The following is a 19,265-nucleotide window of genomic DNA, read 5'->3' on the forward strand; positions in this document are numbered from 1 at the left end:
TCCACTAGGTAAGAAGAGGCAACATACAAAATAACAAAATGTGAGAATTTCAAGCATGTGTTTATTACTAAGAATCTGTCTTATAGACAAAGTCTCACTCTGTATTGCAGGCTGGCCTTAAACCACTGTCAGCCTCCCAGAGTGCTGGGATTAAAGACAAGTACTATGCCTGGTGCCCAGGATAGACATTTAAGAAAGTTATAGAGTTTGTGGGGAAACTGCTTACACCAGTTGGAGAAAGATGCTCTAATATATCAGAGGACGTTCAAATTGAATCTGAAAGAGGTGACAGCACCAAGAAAGACAGGACAAGGACAGAAAAAGGGAGCCAAGGGCCTGGAATAGGCCCCAAGCTAGGGGAAGTCAAAACTGAAAGGGACAGCAGATGAGGCTCGGTTAAGACACAAGGAACCAAAACTCCAGTCTCATGTGTGCTAGACAAGTGTTCCATCACTGAACTACACCCCAGCCCTTCAAATCTGTTATCCTACAGGCTCATCAGAGATAAATATGCTCAAATAAAGACCTGATTTCCCAGTAAGAGCTCTTTAGGCCCCTGGTGAAAAAGCTTATATATATATCTCTGCCAGAGACTACAAATGTCTAGCTCACTGCATCAGTTCAAGATACTTCTGTTCACAATTAATCCAAGTAAGACATTCCAATAACCACTGGAACAAAGGCAACCAATGCAGGGTTTGGACATTCAGAGAGTAATTATCAAAACCTAGGGAAAATTGGGCATTGGTGGCGTATGCCTTAAATCCCAGCACTTGGGAGACAGGGCAGGCGGATCTCTGTGAGTTCGAGGCCAGCCTGGTCTACAGAGTGAGTGCCAGGATAGCCTCCAAAGAGAAACCCTGTCTCGAAAAACCTAAAACCAAAAACAAAAAACCTAGCCAAACAATGTGTCCTTCAGAACTTCCACTTCTTGCCTAACAGATTAGCATCTGGCTTGCTGGGGTAGAAAGAGTTCTACGGAATTGACCTGCTGCTTGAGCTAGAGCCTTCAGAAGTACAGACAATGGAGTCCATGCAAAAGAGAGAGCACAAAGAGGGTGAAGGAGAATAGGGCCACCCAGATTAAAGGGAAAGAAACAACAGATTCACCTCTCCATGCTAAGAGTGTCATGGAACATTCAACCAAGATGACTCGGTTTGTGTGTCAGAAAGGAAACACCTGAATTTGTAAAGGTTTCAACCAAGAGCTACAATGACAGTGCCGGTGGGCTGGGGTGGGGAGATGATGGCTCAGTAGTTAGGTGCACTTGGTGTTTCTATCAGAGGACCTGATCCAAGTTCAGTTACTAGCATGAACATGGCAGCTAAAGCCACCTGTAATTCCAGTTCCAGGGAACCCAAAATTCTCTTCTGACTTCAGTGAGCACATGGCACATACATGGTGCACATACATACATGTAGACAAAACATACACATAAAACTTTTAAAAACAAAGAAAGAAGTGCTGCTAGGCAGGTTTCCAAGCTTAGGCCTTAAGAGAATAATAGTTCCAGTTGGGAATGATAGCTCAGTGAATCTGACAGGTGCTCTAATCTCTGCAGGCACTAGGCATACATGTGGCATTCACTCAAGCCAGCCCAATCTCAATAAATAATAAGATACAACAACGAAGGAAAAGACATCAAAACTAAAATGGAAAACGGAAGCTCTTCCTCATTCTGGTTCTTACATGCAGTCTCACCTTGATGGTATCTCCACTGGAGGCAATTAACTCAGTTGGAATGCTCACTCGAAATGAGCGCCCAACAACGGCTGTGCCATCAGGAATGCCAACCACGGTGGGAACAGTCTCGTGGAAGTCTGAGAGTACTGAGTGCATGGATGCCTCAAGTTGGTTCTTCCAGTCCCTCATGGCCTCTGAGGGTTCACTGGGCCAGTGGGACTGAGCCACAGCCACAGAGAGAATGAGAAGAAAGGTCCTTCCCCAGAGGGGGTGCAGTAGACAGATGCACACAGACATCCTCATCTCAGGCTAGTGTTGCTCAAGCCAACAGTCGCTAAGGAAAGAAGCAAGCGATGAGGTCCCAGGCTGGGTCCTCACCCTCTGCACACCTGCTCCATCCTAGAGCCTGAAAAAGAAAAAGAGCAGATTCAGACATCAGCAACGCTGTGGTTTCAAAACTGCATACTTCCCAAGTGCTCTACAAAAACGTCTCCCTGAAGGAGATGCTCTTATTCCCGTATCTTCAGCAACATGCAGCTACTTTGTACTGGAAATGACTGTGTAAAATAACATTGAATTTTGAAATTTTATATAAAAACAAAACATAAAACATCTCATTAATAATTTAAAGGGACTGATGCATATTGAAACCATAACATAGCCAGACGTTGGTGGCGCACGCCTTTAATCCCAGCACTCGGGAGGCAGAGGCAGGCAGATCGCTGTGAGTTCGAGGCCAGCCTGGTCTCCAGAGCGAGTGCCAGGATAGGCTCCAAAGCTGCACAGAGAAACCCTGTCTCAGAAACCCCCCCCCAAAAAAAAGAAAGAAACCATAACATGTTGAATCACATATATTATTAAATCAAATGAATTAGTAAAAAAATATAAAGTACAAATAACTGAAATTAATTTCACTTGTTTATTTTGTTGCTTGAGGGGGAAAAATACAAGAAACTTCTAAATGACATTTGGTTCACATTATCTGTCTGCTAAGCAGCACAGGTCTTCTAGACTTTCAAGTTTACAGTAAATAGTGAGCTGAGAAAAAAAAAAAAAAAAAAAAAAAAAAAAACGGGCTGGAGAGATGGCTCAGAGGTTAAGAGCACTGACTGCTCTTCCAGAGTCCTGAGTTCAATTCCCAGCAACCACATGGTGGCTCACAACCATCCCTTATGAGATCTGCTGCCCTCTTCTGGTGTGCAGATATACATGGAAGCAGAATGTTGTATACATAATAAATAAATAAAATATTAAAAAAAAAAAATGTCCAATGTGGGGCATTCTACAAGGTTCTCCAACACTGACATCCCTAAGGCCAACTGCCTGGGTTTACAGACAGTCACTAGATATAATATGTGCATCTTGACTAAATTCTAGACACCCCCCATACACAAAAGAAACCACTAGAAGCTGAATTGGAGACTTTCCATATTGGCTGGAGATGACCACTGTTAATTTCTGTAGGTGACAAGATGATAGTGTCTCTCCATAAAGCACCATCTAAGTCCTAAACTCTTTAGTAGTACTTTGAAGTGTTATGAACGAAATGCCACAAAGATTCTTCACTCACTTTGAAATCCTTCAAGGGAGGAAAATGTACACTTGTGTTTCAGAGAGAAACCATAACAAATACAATTTTTTCTTTGATTTTTTTTGAGACAGGGTTTCACCCTGTAGAACAGGCTGGCCTCAAATTCAGAGATTCACCTGCCTCTGCCTCCTGAGTTCTAGAAGATTTTTTTTTTAAGATTTTATTTATTTATTACGTATACAACATTCTGCTTCCATGTATATCTGCACACCAGAAGTGGGTACCAGATCTCATAACGGATGGTTGTGAGCCACCATGTGGTTGCTGGGAATTGAACTCAGGACCTCTGAAAGAGCAGTCAGTGCTCTTACCCTCTGAGCCATCTCTCCAGCCCCGAGTTCTAGAAGATCTTTAAAAAAAAAAAAAAAAAAAATAGTTTTGAGCATGAGCCTTTAATTCCAGCACTCAGGAGGCAGATGCAGGTGAATCTCTGTGAGTTCAAGGCCAGCTTGGACTACAGAATGAGTTCTAGGACAGCCAGGGCTATACAGAGAAACCCTATCTCAAAAAACAAAACAAAAAAGTTTTGAAAAGATAAAAATAAACACTTAAGTATCCACAAAAAGTAATGTAGCAACTGTTCACTCCTCAAACCACAAGAACTAATCACAGGACTTTTTTATTAAATACCTGTCTGCAAACACTGTGCACAAACCCTGTGAACAAAACTTACTGGTCTTCTTGCCCTCCGTTCCTAGTAAAGGCACACTAAAGCCTGAGGATCCTCCTCACAGGCTGCAGGGAGTTTAGGACCTCCTTTCTATGAGCTAGCAGTCACACAGATGATGCACGTGGGACCTGGTGGATGCTCTCAGGAAATCACAGACGAGACCAATTTCCCACTAGAGATGGAGTAAAACCTGCTGCTAACACCATGTATATGGGGGGAATGTCTATTCATGCCTGTGTGTGCATCTGTGTGTGGTACTTTTTAACCTAGGTAGTACAAAGTAAACAAACAAACCTGTTACAGAAAACTAGGTCATTTAAGAGGAGGTACACTGAAGATAATGCAAATCCAATGGAGTTTCTGATATTTTAAATTTTGCTATTAATTTTCTTATTCTTTCCATCTTTTTTAAATTTATTTTTATTTTAACTTTATTTTATATGCATTGTTTTGAAGGTGTCAGATCTCCTGCAAGTGGCATTACAGACAGTTGTCAGTTGCCATGTGGGTGCTGGGAACTGAACTTGGGTCCTCTGTAAAAGCAGCCAGTGCTGTTAACTGCTGAGCCTTCTCTCCATTCTCCAGCCCCCTCTTTACATCTCTCTCTCTCTCTCTCTCTATCTCTCTCTCTCTCTTTTGGTTTTTCAAGACAGGGTTTCTCTGTGTAGCTTTGGAGCCTGTCCTAGAACTCACTCTGTAGACCAGGCTGGTCTCGAACTCACAGAGATCCACCTGCCTCTGCCTCCCAAGTGCGGGGAGGATTAAAGGCATGGGCCTCTACTGCCCGGCTCCTCTTTACATCCTTTAACTAAAATTAAAAAGATAGAGTCTAACCCCCTACCCTCAAAGGAAACAAAGTTGGAGTCGTGTCCCGTCAAAACTAAAGCTAGCATGTTTAAGACTATTAGGCAATGAACTAGAACCAGGGACAAGCAAAGCACCAGGGCAAGCAATCATCTAAGCCAACAACCAAAGCTAAATCATTCCCTCGGTTCTCTATACACACAAGATAAACTCCTGGATTATAGACATACTGTAAAAGGCAGGCCTTGAGAACCTTTACAATACAGTAAAACACCAAGGAAGAGCTTAATTAAAAAAAAATTAGACTGCATAAAACATTTTAAAGGACAATTAAATTGGGGCTAGAGAAATAGCTGTTCGACTAAGAGTACTTGTTCTTGCAGAGGTCCTGAGTTTGGTTCCCAGCACCCATATGGTAGCTCATAACCATCCATAACTTCCATTCCAGGGAATCTGGCACACTCTCTTCAGGTCTTCGCAATGTACATGATGCATATATATGCAGGCAACATTCGTATACGTAAGTCTTTGTTTTGAAACAGGGTTTCTGTGTAGCCCTGGCTGTCCTGGAACAGCTCTGTAGTCCAGACTGGCCTCATGCTGAGATTAAAGGTGTGTGCTACCTCTGTCAAACACACACACACACACACACACACACACACACACACACACACACACACACACACACACACGGGGTAGAGTGGGGGGGGGATTAATTAATGTAAAAATATGGCACAGGTCTATCCCAGAACTGAGAAGTGGAGCCAGCAGAACTATAGGGTTATCCTTGAATATATATAATAGAGTTGGCGGCAGACTTCAATCTCCCATTTTTGAGTGAGTGCTGGGAACACTTTAAAATGGTAACTAAAACCCAAATTGAACATCTGGATCTTCTGGCCTAGTTATTCCACCCTACTCATCACCTTATCTCTTTGTCCACTTTCTTTCTCTGTTTCCCACTCTCCCTCTGCAACCCTGCCCACACCAGTTGTTGGGCTGGAGTGTGGCTCAGCAGTAAAGTTCCTATCTAGTATGTGCAAGGCCTGTGCTCAGATCCTGGAAGCATCAAAGGGAAAACTCAGGACTGAGTGAGCACCTAATGGATAGATGGGGAAAATAGAGGCCTTCTTATTGTTACTTTTCCTACTTTTTTCTTTAATTTAGTTCATTTACTTTTCCATCTATTAAGTCCAGTTGATCTTTTACTTTCCTAATCTGATTCTCAATTTTAAATTCTTAGTTTATTTGAAAACAGTACTGATTATAAGTCACACCCTCCCCACTAAAAGCATAAGCTCAGTCTACTATCTGTGGTCTCATGACAACATGGGGTGTGTGTTCCACAGGCATGACTAAGTGCTCTGCTTTTAGCAGTCAGGCAATGTCCAGGGCACAACTCCAACTACTATGTGCTGTTTTTTTCCATGCTCTAGGGAGAAAAGATAAATTTCTGCAACTTGGAAAATAGCAGCCTGTGTGTGTCTCTCTGATGTTGGGTTTTTTTACTGGGGAAAACATATGGAAGTCAGAAGACAACTTTTGAAGTCACCTATTATGTGGGTCCCAGGATTCAAGATTAGAAAAAAAAATTATACATGCCTCAAATGCTCGCTCTTGGTCACTATAGAGATCCTCTCTCCCTTCTTGCAGGAATCAAAACCCAAAGATGAGTAAGCATCAGCCACTATCATAAAGAGCCTGGTGGCTACAATCTGTTAGGAGAAAGGGGGATCGGTGTTCCTGGCAAGACACCCACTGCTAACACTTCATATATTTTATACACCTTCTGTGGCACCAGTACTCAAGGCTGCCTGGAAAGATATCTCAACTGAACTCACCATGGTCAAAGCTCTTATATTAAGAGATGAGTAGTGAATCAGGGAGGCAGCCCTCTGAGCTCTTAGGGTTGTCCCTATGATAATGAAATACAACTCCATAAAATGGGTCCTCCCTGCTGGGCATTAGTGGCATATGCCTTTAATCCCAGCACTCGGGAGGCAGAGGCAGAGGCAGGCGGAGGCCTGTGAGTTGGAGGCCAGCCTGGTCTCCAGAGTGAGTGCCAGGATAGGCTCCAAAGCTATACAGAGAAACCCTGCCTCGAAAAACCAAAAAGGAAAAAGAAGAAGAAGAAGAGCTATTAGTATTTACTTTCTAAGAATAAAGGGAAAGTTGTGAGAGTCAACTCATTATTAACCAAACAAAACATGGCAAAGTCAGCCAATTCTGTCAACTCAACAGATAAGCTACCTTAAAACAGTACTTAAGTTGTCAGACTGCTACTATTAACCCTTATGATTAAAACATTTAAGGAAAATGAGATTTTCTTTTTAAAACAATTAAAAGAACGAAAGTCCTAAGCTGCTGGTTTTTGTGTGTTTTGTTTTTGTGTTTTGTCTGTGTAGCCCTGGTTGTCCTGGAACTTGCTCTATAGACCAGGCTGGCCTCAAACTCACAGAGATCCACCTGCCTCTGCCTCCCCAGTGCTAGGATTAAAGGCCTGGGCTACCACTGCGTGGCCCTAAGTCCATATTTTAAATTTTAGTTCTTGGGAAAAATAAAAAGCAGAAAACTTAATTAAACCATTTCATTTTAGGCTACACCTAACAAAAAGGATTTGTGGTCCACATACTCAGAAGTTAAAATTCAATACCGTGAGTTCAACATTAACAGAAAACCTCTGGAAAGTTAACTAGTTTAAAGCAGTTCAACCTAAAACACCAACAGGGTATCTAAACACAATAAAAAGCAACAGTGTGAAATTGGTTATTTTGGACTCCCAATATGAAAAAGATAGGTGGATTTTCAGCTCCCAGTTTTAAAAAGGGCCTTTTGTACTCTTGTGACATCAGATAAATAAGGTCACTTCGAGAATTAAGTCTCATCTTAAAACTACTCTTGGATCGGGAAGTAGATGGGGTTTCTCTGCCATGGGGATCTGGCATGATTGTGATAAGAGATGATTACTAGCAACAGGGAGGAACATCCAGGTCCAATCAATCAGAAGCAGCAGGGTCACATAAACAGAGACTAAAAGGTAAAAATATGCGGGAGAGAAATTGACACCTCTGAGCAGTAAGTACTGCATCCATCTTGTCTGTCAACAAGGAAAGCCACTTTAAAAGCTTCTGTCCTTTAGAGAATTTCTTACAAATCCTCACTGATCACAGGCACCAAAGAAGTCTACAGCAGCCAGTAGTTTCTGCTGATGGTGGCTTGTTTTCTTTCCAAAGATCATAGAAAGGAAGCAAAGACTTCAACCTGTATATAAATACACACGGGTACAAACATGTCCTAAAGAAGGGGGATACAGTTCAATGTCCAGAACTAAATAGCTCTTCTCCACTAGACCATGGTCTGTAATGCAAGCTGATTTTTAACACCTTGTGTGAGAAGCTTACTGAACACTCCACTAAACTCCATATGCTGTGGTTAAATATTATTCACTACTAAGTGATAACACTTAAAAACTGTTCTAATGGTGAATTTTATGGCATGGATTTTTGTTCTTTCTTTCCTGTTTTGTTGTTTGGGAGCCGGGGTATCATGTCCAGGTTGGCCTCAACCTCACTATCTATTGGGTGCTGGCCTTGAACTCCTGATTCTCCTGCCCCCACATCACACACAACTATGACTGGCTGCTTCTTTCTTTCTTTCTTTCTTTCTTTCTTTCTTTCTTTCTTCTTCTTCCTTTCTCCTCCTCCTTTTTTAACAATTAAAATATGTTTTGTTTTGTTTTTAACTCCTACCTGCAATCCCAACATTTAGGGGACTAAGGCAGGGAACTGCTAAGAACTGATGACTAGCCTCAGCAATATAGAAGATCCTGTCTCCAAAATAAAATTTTTATTGTTTTAGAGCCAGGCCCGTAATTCTAGCTATTCAAGAGGTTGAGGCTTGTGGAATTCAAGGTCAAAGTCTGCTTGGACAATTTAGTAAGATCCAACTTCAGGACTATTAATTAATAAAAAGTAAAAAAAAAAAAAAAACTGGAAATATAACTCAGTGCTAGAATATTTGTCTAGCATATGTGAGGTCCTAGGTTCAATCCCCAGGATACTCCACTCCCCCAACCAGAAAAAAAAGGGGAGGGGGGACAATCATATTAATAAGCTCAGGACTAGAAGACAGGCTTACCATGGAACAAAGGCCCTGGGTTTAACGCCATGCAGTACACACACAGTGTTTTTAAAAAGTAAGATGGTGGGGCTAGAGAGATGTCTCAGAGGTTGAGAGCACTGGCTGTTCTTTCAGAGGTCCTGAGTTCAATTCCCAGCAACCACATGGTGACTCACAACCATCTATAATGGGTGGGATCCAACTCCCTCTTCCATTGTGCGGGCATACATGCAATTAGAGCACTCATATATATAATTTTTTTAAAAAAAGGTAAGATGGGGGGCTGGAGAGATGACTCAGTGGTTCAGAGAGTATATGCTCTTGCAGAGGGCCTGGTTTGGGTCCCCTGTAACTTCAACTCACCCCTAGCCTCTGCTTGCATGGACGCACGAAAACACACATAACTTAAAAGTAATAATGTTAAAAAAATTTGATCTAACTGCTGGAGCTAGAGGCATAGCTCATTGGAAAAATGCTTGTTTGTTTAGCATGTAAAAGGCTCTGAGTCAAATCCACAGCACGGTAAAACTAACCAGAAAACATTATTCAAGTCAAGCATGGAATGCCTGATCCCAGCACTAGGAAGGCAGAGGCAGAGGAGACAGGAACACAGCAAGTTCAAGTCAACCAAGGATACATAGCAAGGCCCTGTCTCAGGAAAATCAAACAAAACATTCTTTAGAATCACACCATTTAGTCTTTAGGAAAAACACCACAAGGAAGCTTCCAGAGCTCATTCATGATGACAAGGTCCAGTCTTAACTGTCAATGTCTAAACATGTCACTAAGGATAGAAGAGGGTTCAGATGTGCCCAAAGACAAGGGCTAAGCAGATGGAGCAGGAGGGTGGTGGAGGTGGAAAAGGAGATGAGAGGTGGGTGGCCAGACTCAGTGTAAGCAAGCAGGAATGAGCCCTAAAAGTCACATGACATTCAAGATCCAATTAAAGCAAACCACCATTATCTTAAGACAACACAACAATTAACACTTCAGACACATTTGCTGGCTACTTACTTGTAGGATAGGAATGAGGCTTCAATTACTGAGCAGTTTTTCTAAATTTCATAAACTATTCAATTAAGATTTTATATGCATTACCAAATCACAAAACACAAGTAGTAATCCATTTAACTAGATAATCACAAGCCACATAACAATGTTCTAGAGCATGTCTATGACAGTGGCCATATAAAGTTATAACAAAGCTGAAAAATTCCAATAGCCTTACCACTATCAAATGTTTATGGTGATACAGACTGTTAAGTCAACAGTAGAGAACATACAATTATGTATTGTACAGTATGTTTAATAGTAATAACTTACTGGCTTATGGTAGATCATTTGCTTAGCATGCACAAGCCAAAGGTTCAATACCCTACTTGGAAAGGGGGGAGGGAGTTAACTGTAAACCCAAACAGTCTTGCTGGAAGACCCTTCAGGAAGCACTCCACAAGGAAACACTGTTACAATTTCAAGGACAGAGGTATGAGTGGTTACTGCCCCTGAAGACCTCAGAGGTGCTTGAGGGATACTGATTGGGTGGGCCTACACTTCTCAGTATGCTTGTGTCTTTGTTGTTCCTTTGCTGGAGAAGGGGGGTTAGGAGTTTTGTCTGTTTGGTTTTGAAGAAACATAAACTATGGAGGCCTCAAACTTGCTATGTAGGGAAGAAAGCTCCGAATTTTTGATCCTCCTGTATCTACCTCCCAAGTGCTGGGATTAAAGGCATGCACCACCAACGCCCGGCGTTTGTTGGCAATCTTTTACACTGTATTTTGACTGTGACTTTTCTATGTTTAGATATGTTTGAATACAAAAAAAAGACACTGTGTACAACAGTCTACATTATTTGTTATAGTCAGTCTCTGTAGGCTTGTGGTCAGAAAGCAGTAAGTCACACTATAAAACTAAATGTAAATTCATCACCTAGGTTTTCGTTATGACATTCATATAACTGTCTGTCACATTCTCTGAATATACTCTCATCATGAAACAATGTATGATCATATTTTTTTATAAGTAGGTGCTTATTGGAAACTAAAAGTTGCCTTCTAGCTTCCCAAACTCCATCCAATTATAGTAACCCCCACCTCAACTTATACAAAGATAGAGTACACTATCCTGAGGGCAAGATCATCAATGTCTATAGAGAGTCAAGTTTGGATGATGAGAGCCGCCCTGGGAAAAAAAGGCGGAAGAGGCCCAAAGCAGTATGGCAGCCACATTTACTGTATCTAATGCTGCTCTATCCCCAACAGAACATACTTTAGGTGGGAAACTCATCAGATGTCTCCAAGGGAAAGGCTTCCATCACATTCCTCAAATGATTTATCATACAGAACAGCAATGACCACTTGATTTCATTTTCAAGTTAAAGCTAAGATTCCTGGGGTATTTTCCCCCATTGTAATAATACAAGACTAAAAAAAAGCCCACCACTCTAAATTTGATGAACTGAATTTTGCAAACTGTTCTGGCTGCTGGCTTTTCTGATCTCACTGGCTGTTCTCACAGACCTGAGAAAACAAAATGTCAGCATGGCCCATCATTCCCCAATCACTGACATACTCTTCTCTCCCATACTAACACACACTTCCATAGATCATTAACTACAATCTTTGACGATGCCAGTAGCCCTGATACTGGGCTGGGACCTCAAATCAATGCCTTAGCATCAAAAAAGGACCCAGTGACTAAGAGTTCATGTACACCTGCCCTAAGACACCAAAGTATTCAGTGTTTAAACAAACACTTCAGTCATTTAAAGCTGTGGCAACCACTTCAGCCACCTTCGTTTTTGAACACATTCTTAAAGCGTGATAACCATCAACATTTTTTTCATGCCAGAAACAGCCCAATCAACACACCTTGTTTATAAACCAACCAGACAAAACTAGCACCCACTGTCTTTGCCCAGGGAATTTCCTGCTAGAATTCCTCCCCAACCCGTTTTTGTTTAACTGGCTCTTTTATTTGTCTTACCACAGCTGCAATTTCTGAATAATCACTAACTTTTCTATATTGGGTTCATACTTCCAAAAGGCAGAACAAAACAGCCAAAAACATTTTGGTGTTTTCAAGACAGGGTTTCTCTGTATTGCTTTGGAGGCTGTCCTGGAACTCAAATCTGTAGACCAGGCTGTCCTGGAACTTAGAAAAATCCACCTGCCTCTGCCTCCCGAGTGCTGGGATTAAAGGCCTGCGTCACCAACACCTGGCTCAAAGACAGTCTATAGACTCTTGGGAACCCTGTTTTGCAAGACTCCATCACTACAGCTATGTACTGAAATAATGGTCGAGCCAATGCCAAATAGGAGGACAGAGGCCGTATGTGGCCTCAAAACCAGGCTAGCCTAAAGAAGTACCCAAAAGCATAGCTTCCAGTAAACTGCAGAAGGCAAAGGTTCCCAGGTCAGGTCCTCCTAGCTTTCAAACTGCTAGTTTTCCCCAGGAGAAGATGCTGTGTAGCTTATTAGGAGTGGACAATAGCACAGACCTACAATGCCAAGCTTGAATCTAAAACATCTCTCAAAGGCTCATTGTGTCAGATGTCCGGTTGCCAGCTGATGGGTATAGGGAAGAGGTTGGGTCAGGAGGGCACAGACCTGATCAAAAATTTAACCCACTGATGAGTTTCTAATCTGACAGTATGACTGGGAGGCAGGACAACTGATTAGAGGTGTTTTGAATAGACAGGTCATGCTGCTGGTCTTCTATATGTGTTCTGCTGTTCTTTTCCTGCAGGGGTTTTCTAGCTTCCCAAGAGTCCCAAAGCCCTAGGCCCAAGGGAACATGGATTGATACTTCTAAGCTGAGTCAGCTCTTCTCACTTAATAGTTTTCTCGGCTTTTTTGTCACAGCAACACAAAGGCTGACTAATGTGGACATCCAACTGCTTTCCTCCTTAAAGTTCTTTTTGTTTTGTTATTTGGCTTTATGGGTGGTGTTTGGTTTTTTTTTGTTTGTTTGTTCCCTGTTTTTCTAAGACAGGGTTTTTCTGTGTGGTCCTGGGCTGCCCTGGAACTCACTAGATAGACCAGGCTGTCATCTTTCACCCCTCCACCACTATCCTCATCAGCACTGTCCAAGCTTTTTTCTCCCCATTTTGTTTTTGTTGCTTTTTTGTTTTGTTTTTTGAGACAGTGTCTTTTTACATATCCCTGGCTGTTCTGGAACTAGCTTTGTAGACCAGACTGCCTGCCTCTGCCTCCTGAGTGTCAGGATTAAGGTCATGTGCCACCATGCCTAGCTCGTTTTTTTTGTTTGTTTGTTTTTGGTGTGTGTGTATCTGTGTCTCTGAGTCTCTCTGTGTGTGTGTGTGTGTGTGTGTGTGTGTGTGTGTGTGTGTGTGTGTGTGTGTGTGTTTAAATGCCTGGCTGTCTGTTTTGTTGTTTTAAGATAGGGTCAGACAACATAGCCCAGGCTGGCCTTGAACTCATAATCTACCTGCAGGGATTACAGGGATGTATCTCCATTCCCAGACAATACGCAGATATATGGCTGGCTTCTCACCACTCTGCACTGCATTCTACTTGTGCACGAACAGGGCCATCACATTTCTGCTCAACTCAGAGAACAGTGCACCCATGGGTCCGCCCTCTACTTATCTTCAGGACTAACCTTCATCCTCCCTGGTATTTCTCCTATCCCCAATCCCTGCCACTCACTGAACAATGAGCACTCCATGGCACTCACTGAACAATGAGCACTCCATGGCATGTTTTAGTGAGCACGTCAGAACTGCTGCCACTCTACAATGATGCTCCCCTTCACCTGGGGTGCTCACCCCCAGAACATCTGCCCTTTAACAAACAGCCCTGCAAAGAAAGTGCTCAATAACTTTTTTCATCAAGTGTGGCTCCATACCAAAATATACTCCTTTGTTTCTCCAGTTTGAAAAAGCTAGACATTTCTAGTGTTGGTGGCCTTAAGAAGTTCATGATTCAGAAAAAAGGTTGCATTCATCTTTCTAGACACTCAACTAATAGACAGTATGTCCTGTTCTGTTTTTTACAACTGCCTGATTCTTTGTCGGGGTGAGGTACAGAGGTGTCCTGTGCTGGGCAAACACTCTGCCACTGAGCAAGTACGGCTAAGCTCTTACTTCAACCAAGGACAAAGTCCTGCTAAGCTCAGAACAAGGACTAAGGACTCTAAACTCTGCCACACAGTGAAAGCACCCGGGCGGAGGCTTTAAAAGCAGCTCCTAGGATCACACCCCAAATACTGTGGTGTCTCTGACTAGATGTCACAGCTCTCAACCAGTTGTAAACCCTACTTTAAAGACATAGGAGCTGAATCTTACAAAGACCAGTTTTTTTTTTAAAGGTTTTTTATTTATGTCTCTGTGTGTATACCATATGTGCTTGTGTGTCTGCAGAAGTCAAAGAGCTCACTGGGTCCTCCTGGGTCTAGAGTTAGAAGTGGTTCTGCTGATAGCTTGAGCTCAGATCCTCTAGAAGAGCAGCAAATGCCCTTGGCCTGAGCCACCTCACTAGCCCAGAGGTTCTCTCTCTGTGGGCCACAACCCCTGGGGGGTTGAACAACTCTTTCGCATATCCTATATATTAGATATTCACATTATGGTTCATAACAGTAGCAAAATTACAGTTATAAAGTAGTAACGAAAATAGTTTTATGGTTAGGGTCACTGAGACATGAGGAACTGTATTAAAGGGTTGGAGCATTAGAAAGGTTGAAAACCACTGTTCTAACCCCAAAGAACAGCTTTATAAAACAAAAACAAGCTAGGGGTAGTGGTGCACATTTTTAATCCCAGCACTCCAGAGGCCAAGCACAGAGGCTCTGTGAATTCAAGGCCAGCCTGGTCCAAGACAGCCAAAACTACATAGTGAGACACTGACTCAAAACAACAACAACAAACAAACAAACAAACAAACAATAAATAAATAAATAAATGAAAATAAACTGGGTTGCTCAGTGAGACAAAATTATTTTTCCTCATACGGCCAGAAGTGTTGACATACAACTTAACCCCATCATTTTAAAAGCAAAGACACTATAAGAATGAGGTTCACCTGGGCTAGAGGTATGGTGGTTTAAATGAGAATGGCCCCCATATGCTCATATTTGAATGGTTGGACCCCAGTTGGTAAAACTGTTTGAGGAATGATTGAGGTGTGGCCTTGTTGGAGGATGTTTATAACCGGGGGAGGGTAGGTTTGAGGTTTCAAAAGCTCACAGCAGGCCCAGTCTTGCTCATCACTTCCTTTCCTGCCTGGGAACCAGCTACTGCTCCACTGCCACGCCCACCTGCCTGCTGGACGCCTTGCTCCCTGACATGGTGGTCATGGAATCAACTCTGAAACTGTAAGCAAGCCCCCAGTTATATGTTTTCTTTTATAAGTTGCCTTGGTCATGGTGACTCTTCACAGCAATAGAATAGTAACTAAAACAGAGTGAGACCCTGTCAAAACCAATCAATCAGATGATGAGTCTTCCTTCTTTACCTCTCTGACCCCAGCCCTTCCTCAGGGTAGCAGCCAAGTTCCTTGTTCCACTAAGATTTTGTAGCCCAAACTCAAATACCTGAAGCTACTGCCTAAGCCAGCTTTCTCATTAGGTATTCTAAACATCACAGGGCCACTGTCAGAATAGACTGAAAGTGACAGATCAGCCATTCATCTGGTGCCTATGCAGGCTAAGTGCTCTGCTGATTGTTCCAAAGACTGGCTCACCCTGCACTCAACAGCTACCATGAGGAATATTATGTTCTGGATGTGACAGAAGGCTGGCATGAGACCCCTGCTGAACAGCTAATGTCTCCTATATAGCATTAAGAACTGAGATCCACAGCACAAATTCTAATTGTTCTTAATAAGAAAAACTTAGAGTTAGCTATTTGGGTGGGGGTGTGGGGGGTGAAATATGAAAGATCAGAGAAGCAAAGCAGCCAGTCACTACAGAGTTCTCACCTCTACCAATGCTCAGACCAAAGGGGTGATCCTGTCCTCAGACTGAAAGCTCAGACTGCACTGCTCCTCAGACTGCTGCCTCAGACTGCCTAGACTGCATCCATCTCTACAAACCCTCAGACTGCATCTCTCTCTTGTCTCCTCCCACTTTAAACTCCTCTGTCCGTTTAGCCAGATCACTCCTATCTCCACCTCCCTAGTGCTGGGATTAAAGGCATGTGACCCCAAGTGCTAGGATCATCTATGTGTGAGCTCTGTTTCTCTTTTAGACAAATTCAATATTGTGTAGCCCAGAGTGGCCTTGAACTCACAGAGATCTGTATGCCTCTGTCTCCCGAGTGCTGGGATTAAAGGTGTGTACCACCACTGCCTGGCCTCTATGACCAACTAGTGTGGCTAGCTCGGCCCTCTGATCCTCAGGCATGCTTTATTTGTTAGATGATAAATGACATATCACAAAATATCACCACAGCAAGAGGCAGAGTATGACTTGAGGCCCCATTCCCTAAGTAAACTTACTAGAGCCACCACTAATGTCACTAGGGTCCAGTAAGCTCACAACTGCTATCACATCTGTCAAGTAGGTTGGTTTTCCCCCCAAACTAGTAACTTACCCGTGTAGACCTCAGCCTCTAAATGCTGCTTCCTCAGGAAACCTACAGAATGGGGTCCCCTCCATAATGCAACTCCTTTCTTTTTTCATAAGATTATCAGAGTAGTCATAGCAGTGGCCAGATCTGATTTGCTCAGAAGATCTAATAATGGCACAGTGAAGGTCCAGGTGAGACACATAATACTAGCGCCTACCGCAGGAAGAACTGTATCTCCACATTCGTGTCATATGTACAAATACACATACATGGTAAATGCATAAAGGATAATAAAAATCAAGGACTAGACATCTAATGGTTGTAGAAAACACATTGCTGTAATCCCAGAACTCAGATGGCTAAGACACAAGGATCACACACTGAGGCCAGCCTGAGTAGCACTGGGTAGTGAATATAATTGACATTCAATCTTTAAAATGAAAAAAAAAAAATTAGACACTCATGAAGCTTCTGTATTCAACTATAACACAATTAACTATTTATTAAGAGATCAGCCCCCCCCCCAAAAAAAAGAGATCAAGCCCAAAGAGCCACAGGTGCTAAGCAAACACTACCACTAAGATAAACTCAGTCTCTTTGTTAAATGAACAAAATAAAAAATAAAAAATTTTCAGGGTCTCAGCAAATGAAAACATACAGCATATACCCACATCTAGACTTCTACATGCTATTCCAACTAAAAGAAACTTACTTGGTAGGTTAAAGCAAAAGGATCACTTGAGCTACAAGCTAAAAATGAGGCTAAGTAGCTGGGGATTTGTGGCACACACCTTTAATCCCAACACTTGGGAGGCAGAGGCAGGTGGATCTATGTGAGTCTGAGGTCTGCCTGGTCTACAGAGTCAGTGCCAGGAAAGGCTCCAAAGCTACACAGAAAAACCCTGTCTCGAAAAACAAAAAAAAGAAAAAGAAGGGCTGGAGAGATGGCTCAGTGGTTAAGAGCACTGGCTGCTCTTCCAGAGGTTATGAGTTCAATTCCCAGCACCCACATGGTGGCTCACAACCATCTACAGTGGGCTCTAATGCTCTCTTCTGGAATAAAGTCATACATGCAGATAGAGCACTCATATCTAAAATAAATGAAATTAAAAAAGAAAACAGAGAATGAAGTCAGTGAGATGGCTCAGTAAGTAAAGTGGCCAGACACGAAGCCTGTGACCTTAATACCTGGGACCCACACAACAGGAGGCAGCTGTTCCCCAAAGTTGTCCTCTGACCTCCACATGTGCACACACACGTGCCTACAAAAATAATGAAATGGGAACTGGAAAGATGGTAAAGCAGTAAAGAGTAATTGCCATTCTTCCAGAAGACTCAGGTTGGTTTCCCAGCACTCACGTGGTGATTTAAGTAAGATTGTCCCCCACAGACTTATATCTTTGCATTCTTAGTCAGCAGAGAGTAGCACTATTTGAAAGGATTAGAAGGATTAGGTGTAGCCTGCCTGCTGGAGGAAGTGTGACAGGCCAGCCGTGTATAGCTCTCGCTCTGTCTGCAGATTAGGATGCAGCATGCCACTACGTAGACTCAATCTCTGAAACTGCAAGGAAGCCCCCAACTAAATATTTCTCAAGAATTGATTTGGTCATGGTATCTCGTTACAACAATGGAACAATGATTAAGACAACCATAGAGACTACCAACTATCTGTAACTCCATTTCCTGAGAAATCTACACTCTCTTCTGGCCTCCACAGGCACCAGGCATGCACATGGTACACAGATATACATGCAGGCAAAACAACCATATACACATAAATTATTGAAAAAAAAAACTAAAGTAATAAACTCGGTGTGGTAGCTCACAACTTTAATCCCAGCACTTGGGAGGCAGAGGCTTGGAGGATCTGAGTTTAAGGCCAGCCTGGTCTATACAGTGAGTTCTGGAAGGGAGGGAGGCAGGAAGGGAAGGAGGATCAAAACAAAACATGGGTTTCCTTTCCAGGGCCCACGATAAGGGCTATCCACACATAACAAGTACATCTCTTTTTCTGCATCATTATTTTTTGAGACAGGGTCCTAGGCTAGCTTCAAATGCACAGCCATCCTTTTTCCTGAACGTCCCAAGTACTGGGGATTACAAAAGAACAAGATCAAACCAATTCTTTTTATCTTTTTGTTTTAGTGTTTTGAAATTCTTACTATATATGTAGTCCAGGCTGGCCTCGAACTCTGCCTCTGGCTTCTGGTGTTAAAGGCATGCACCACCTTGCACGGCTCTCAGTCATGTGCTTCATAACCATCCCTTTGCATGTGTGCAAGCACCGCACACCGGAACCTAGCTCATTCAGCAACATGCACCACTGATTCAAGCGTTTAAATACCCGGCACATGCTTTCTCAAGGGTCATCCCTCATACCCATTCTTGTATTCTTCTATAAACAAATCTGAAGATAAAAATCCTACATGTGGGACTGACAGATTCTGACAAAATGTCTTTCAATTCATATTCCAACCTAATGATTTGTTACTTTTCCCTCAGATTTACTGGTATTGAGTTAGTGTCAAACACTTCATTAATAATTTGAACAGAAAAAGGAAGAAAATGGAGCTAGTTGAATAGCTTGAGAAAGAAGTTGACACTTCTCACACTGCTTGATTAAAGGGCACGGTGGGTATCAACTACCATAAATTCAGGCTGGGAGTAATGGGTTTAAAATAGTTATGGGGCTATGGGAGGGTGAGTTTCCAGACAACTAATGAATCAAAACATGGAACTGTTTTTCTAGCCAAACTTGACCACCTCGGAGGAAAATTCCTATGGAGAATTATGGGCTGATTAATTACTCCAAACAATAACATTTCTGTGGTGCTCTTTGCTTCTGTGTTTGCTTTCCTATGTTGTATCCTCC

The 19,265-nt window shown here is 42.5% G+C and overlaps 1 protein-coding gene across 7 annotated transcripts in view; it reads right to left on the reverse strand.

The window, feature by feature from the left end:
• Dag1 (dystroglycan 1) overlaps positions 1 to 19,265 on the reverse strand; it is a 51,687-nt gene that overhangs the window by 11,128 nt on the left and 21,294 nt on the right. For all 7 annotated transcript variants that reach the window (XM_027414543.2, XM_027414539.2, XM_027414545.2 and 4 more), the window contains one exon: positions 1,703 to 2,090. In XM_027414543.2, the coding sequence (XP_027270344.1) occupies positions 1,703 to 1,987 (285 nt within the window). In that variant the 5' untranslated portion in view covers positions 1,988 to 2,090. The remainder of the gene's footprint in view (positions 1 to 1,702; positions 2,091 to 19,265) is intronic.

The sequence above is a fragment of the Cricetulus griseus genome, chromosome 4 (genome assembly GCF_003668045.3).
Source record: "Cricetulus griseus strain 17A/GY chromosome 4, alternate assembly CriGri-PICRH-1.0, whole genome shotgun sequence".
In the NCBI taxonomy this organism is placed as follows: Eukaryota; Metazoa; Chordata; class Mammalia; order Rodentia; family Cricetidae; genus Cricetulus; species Cricetulus griseus.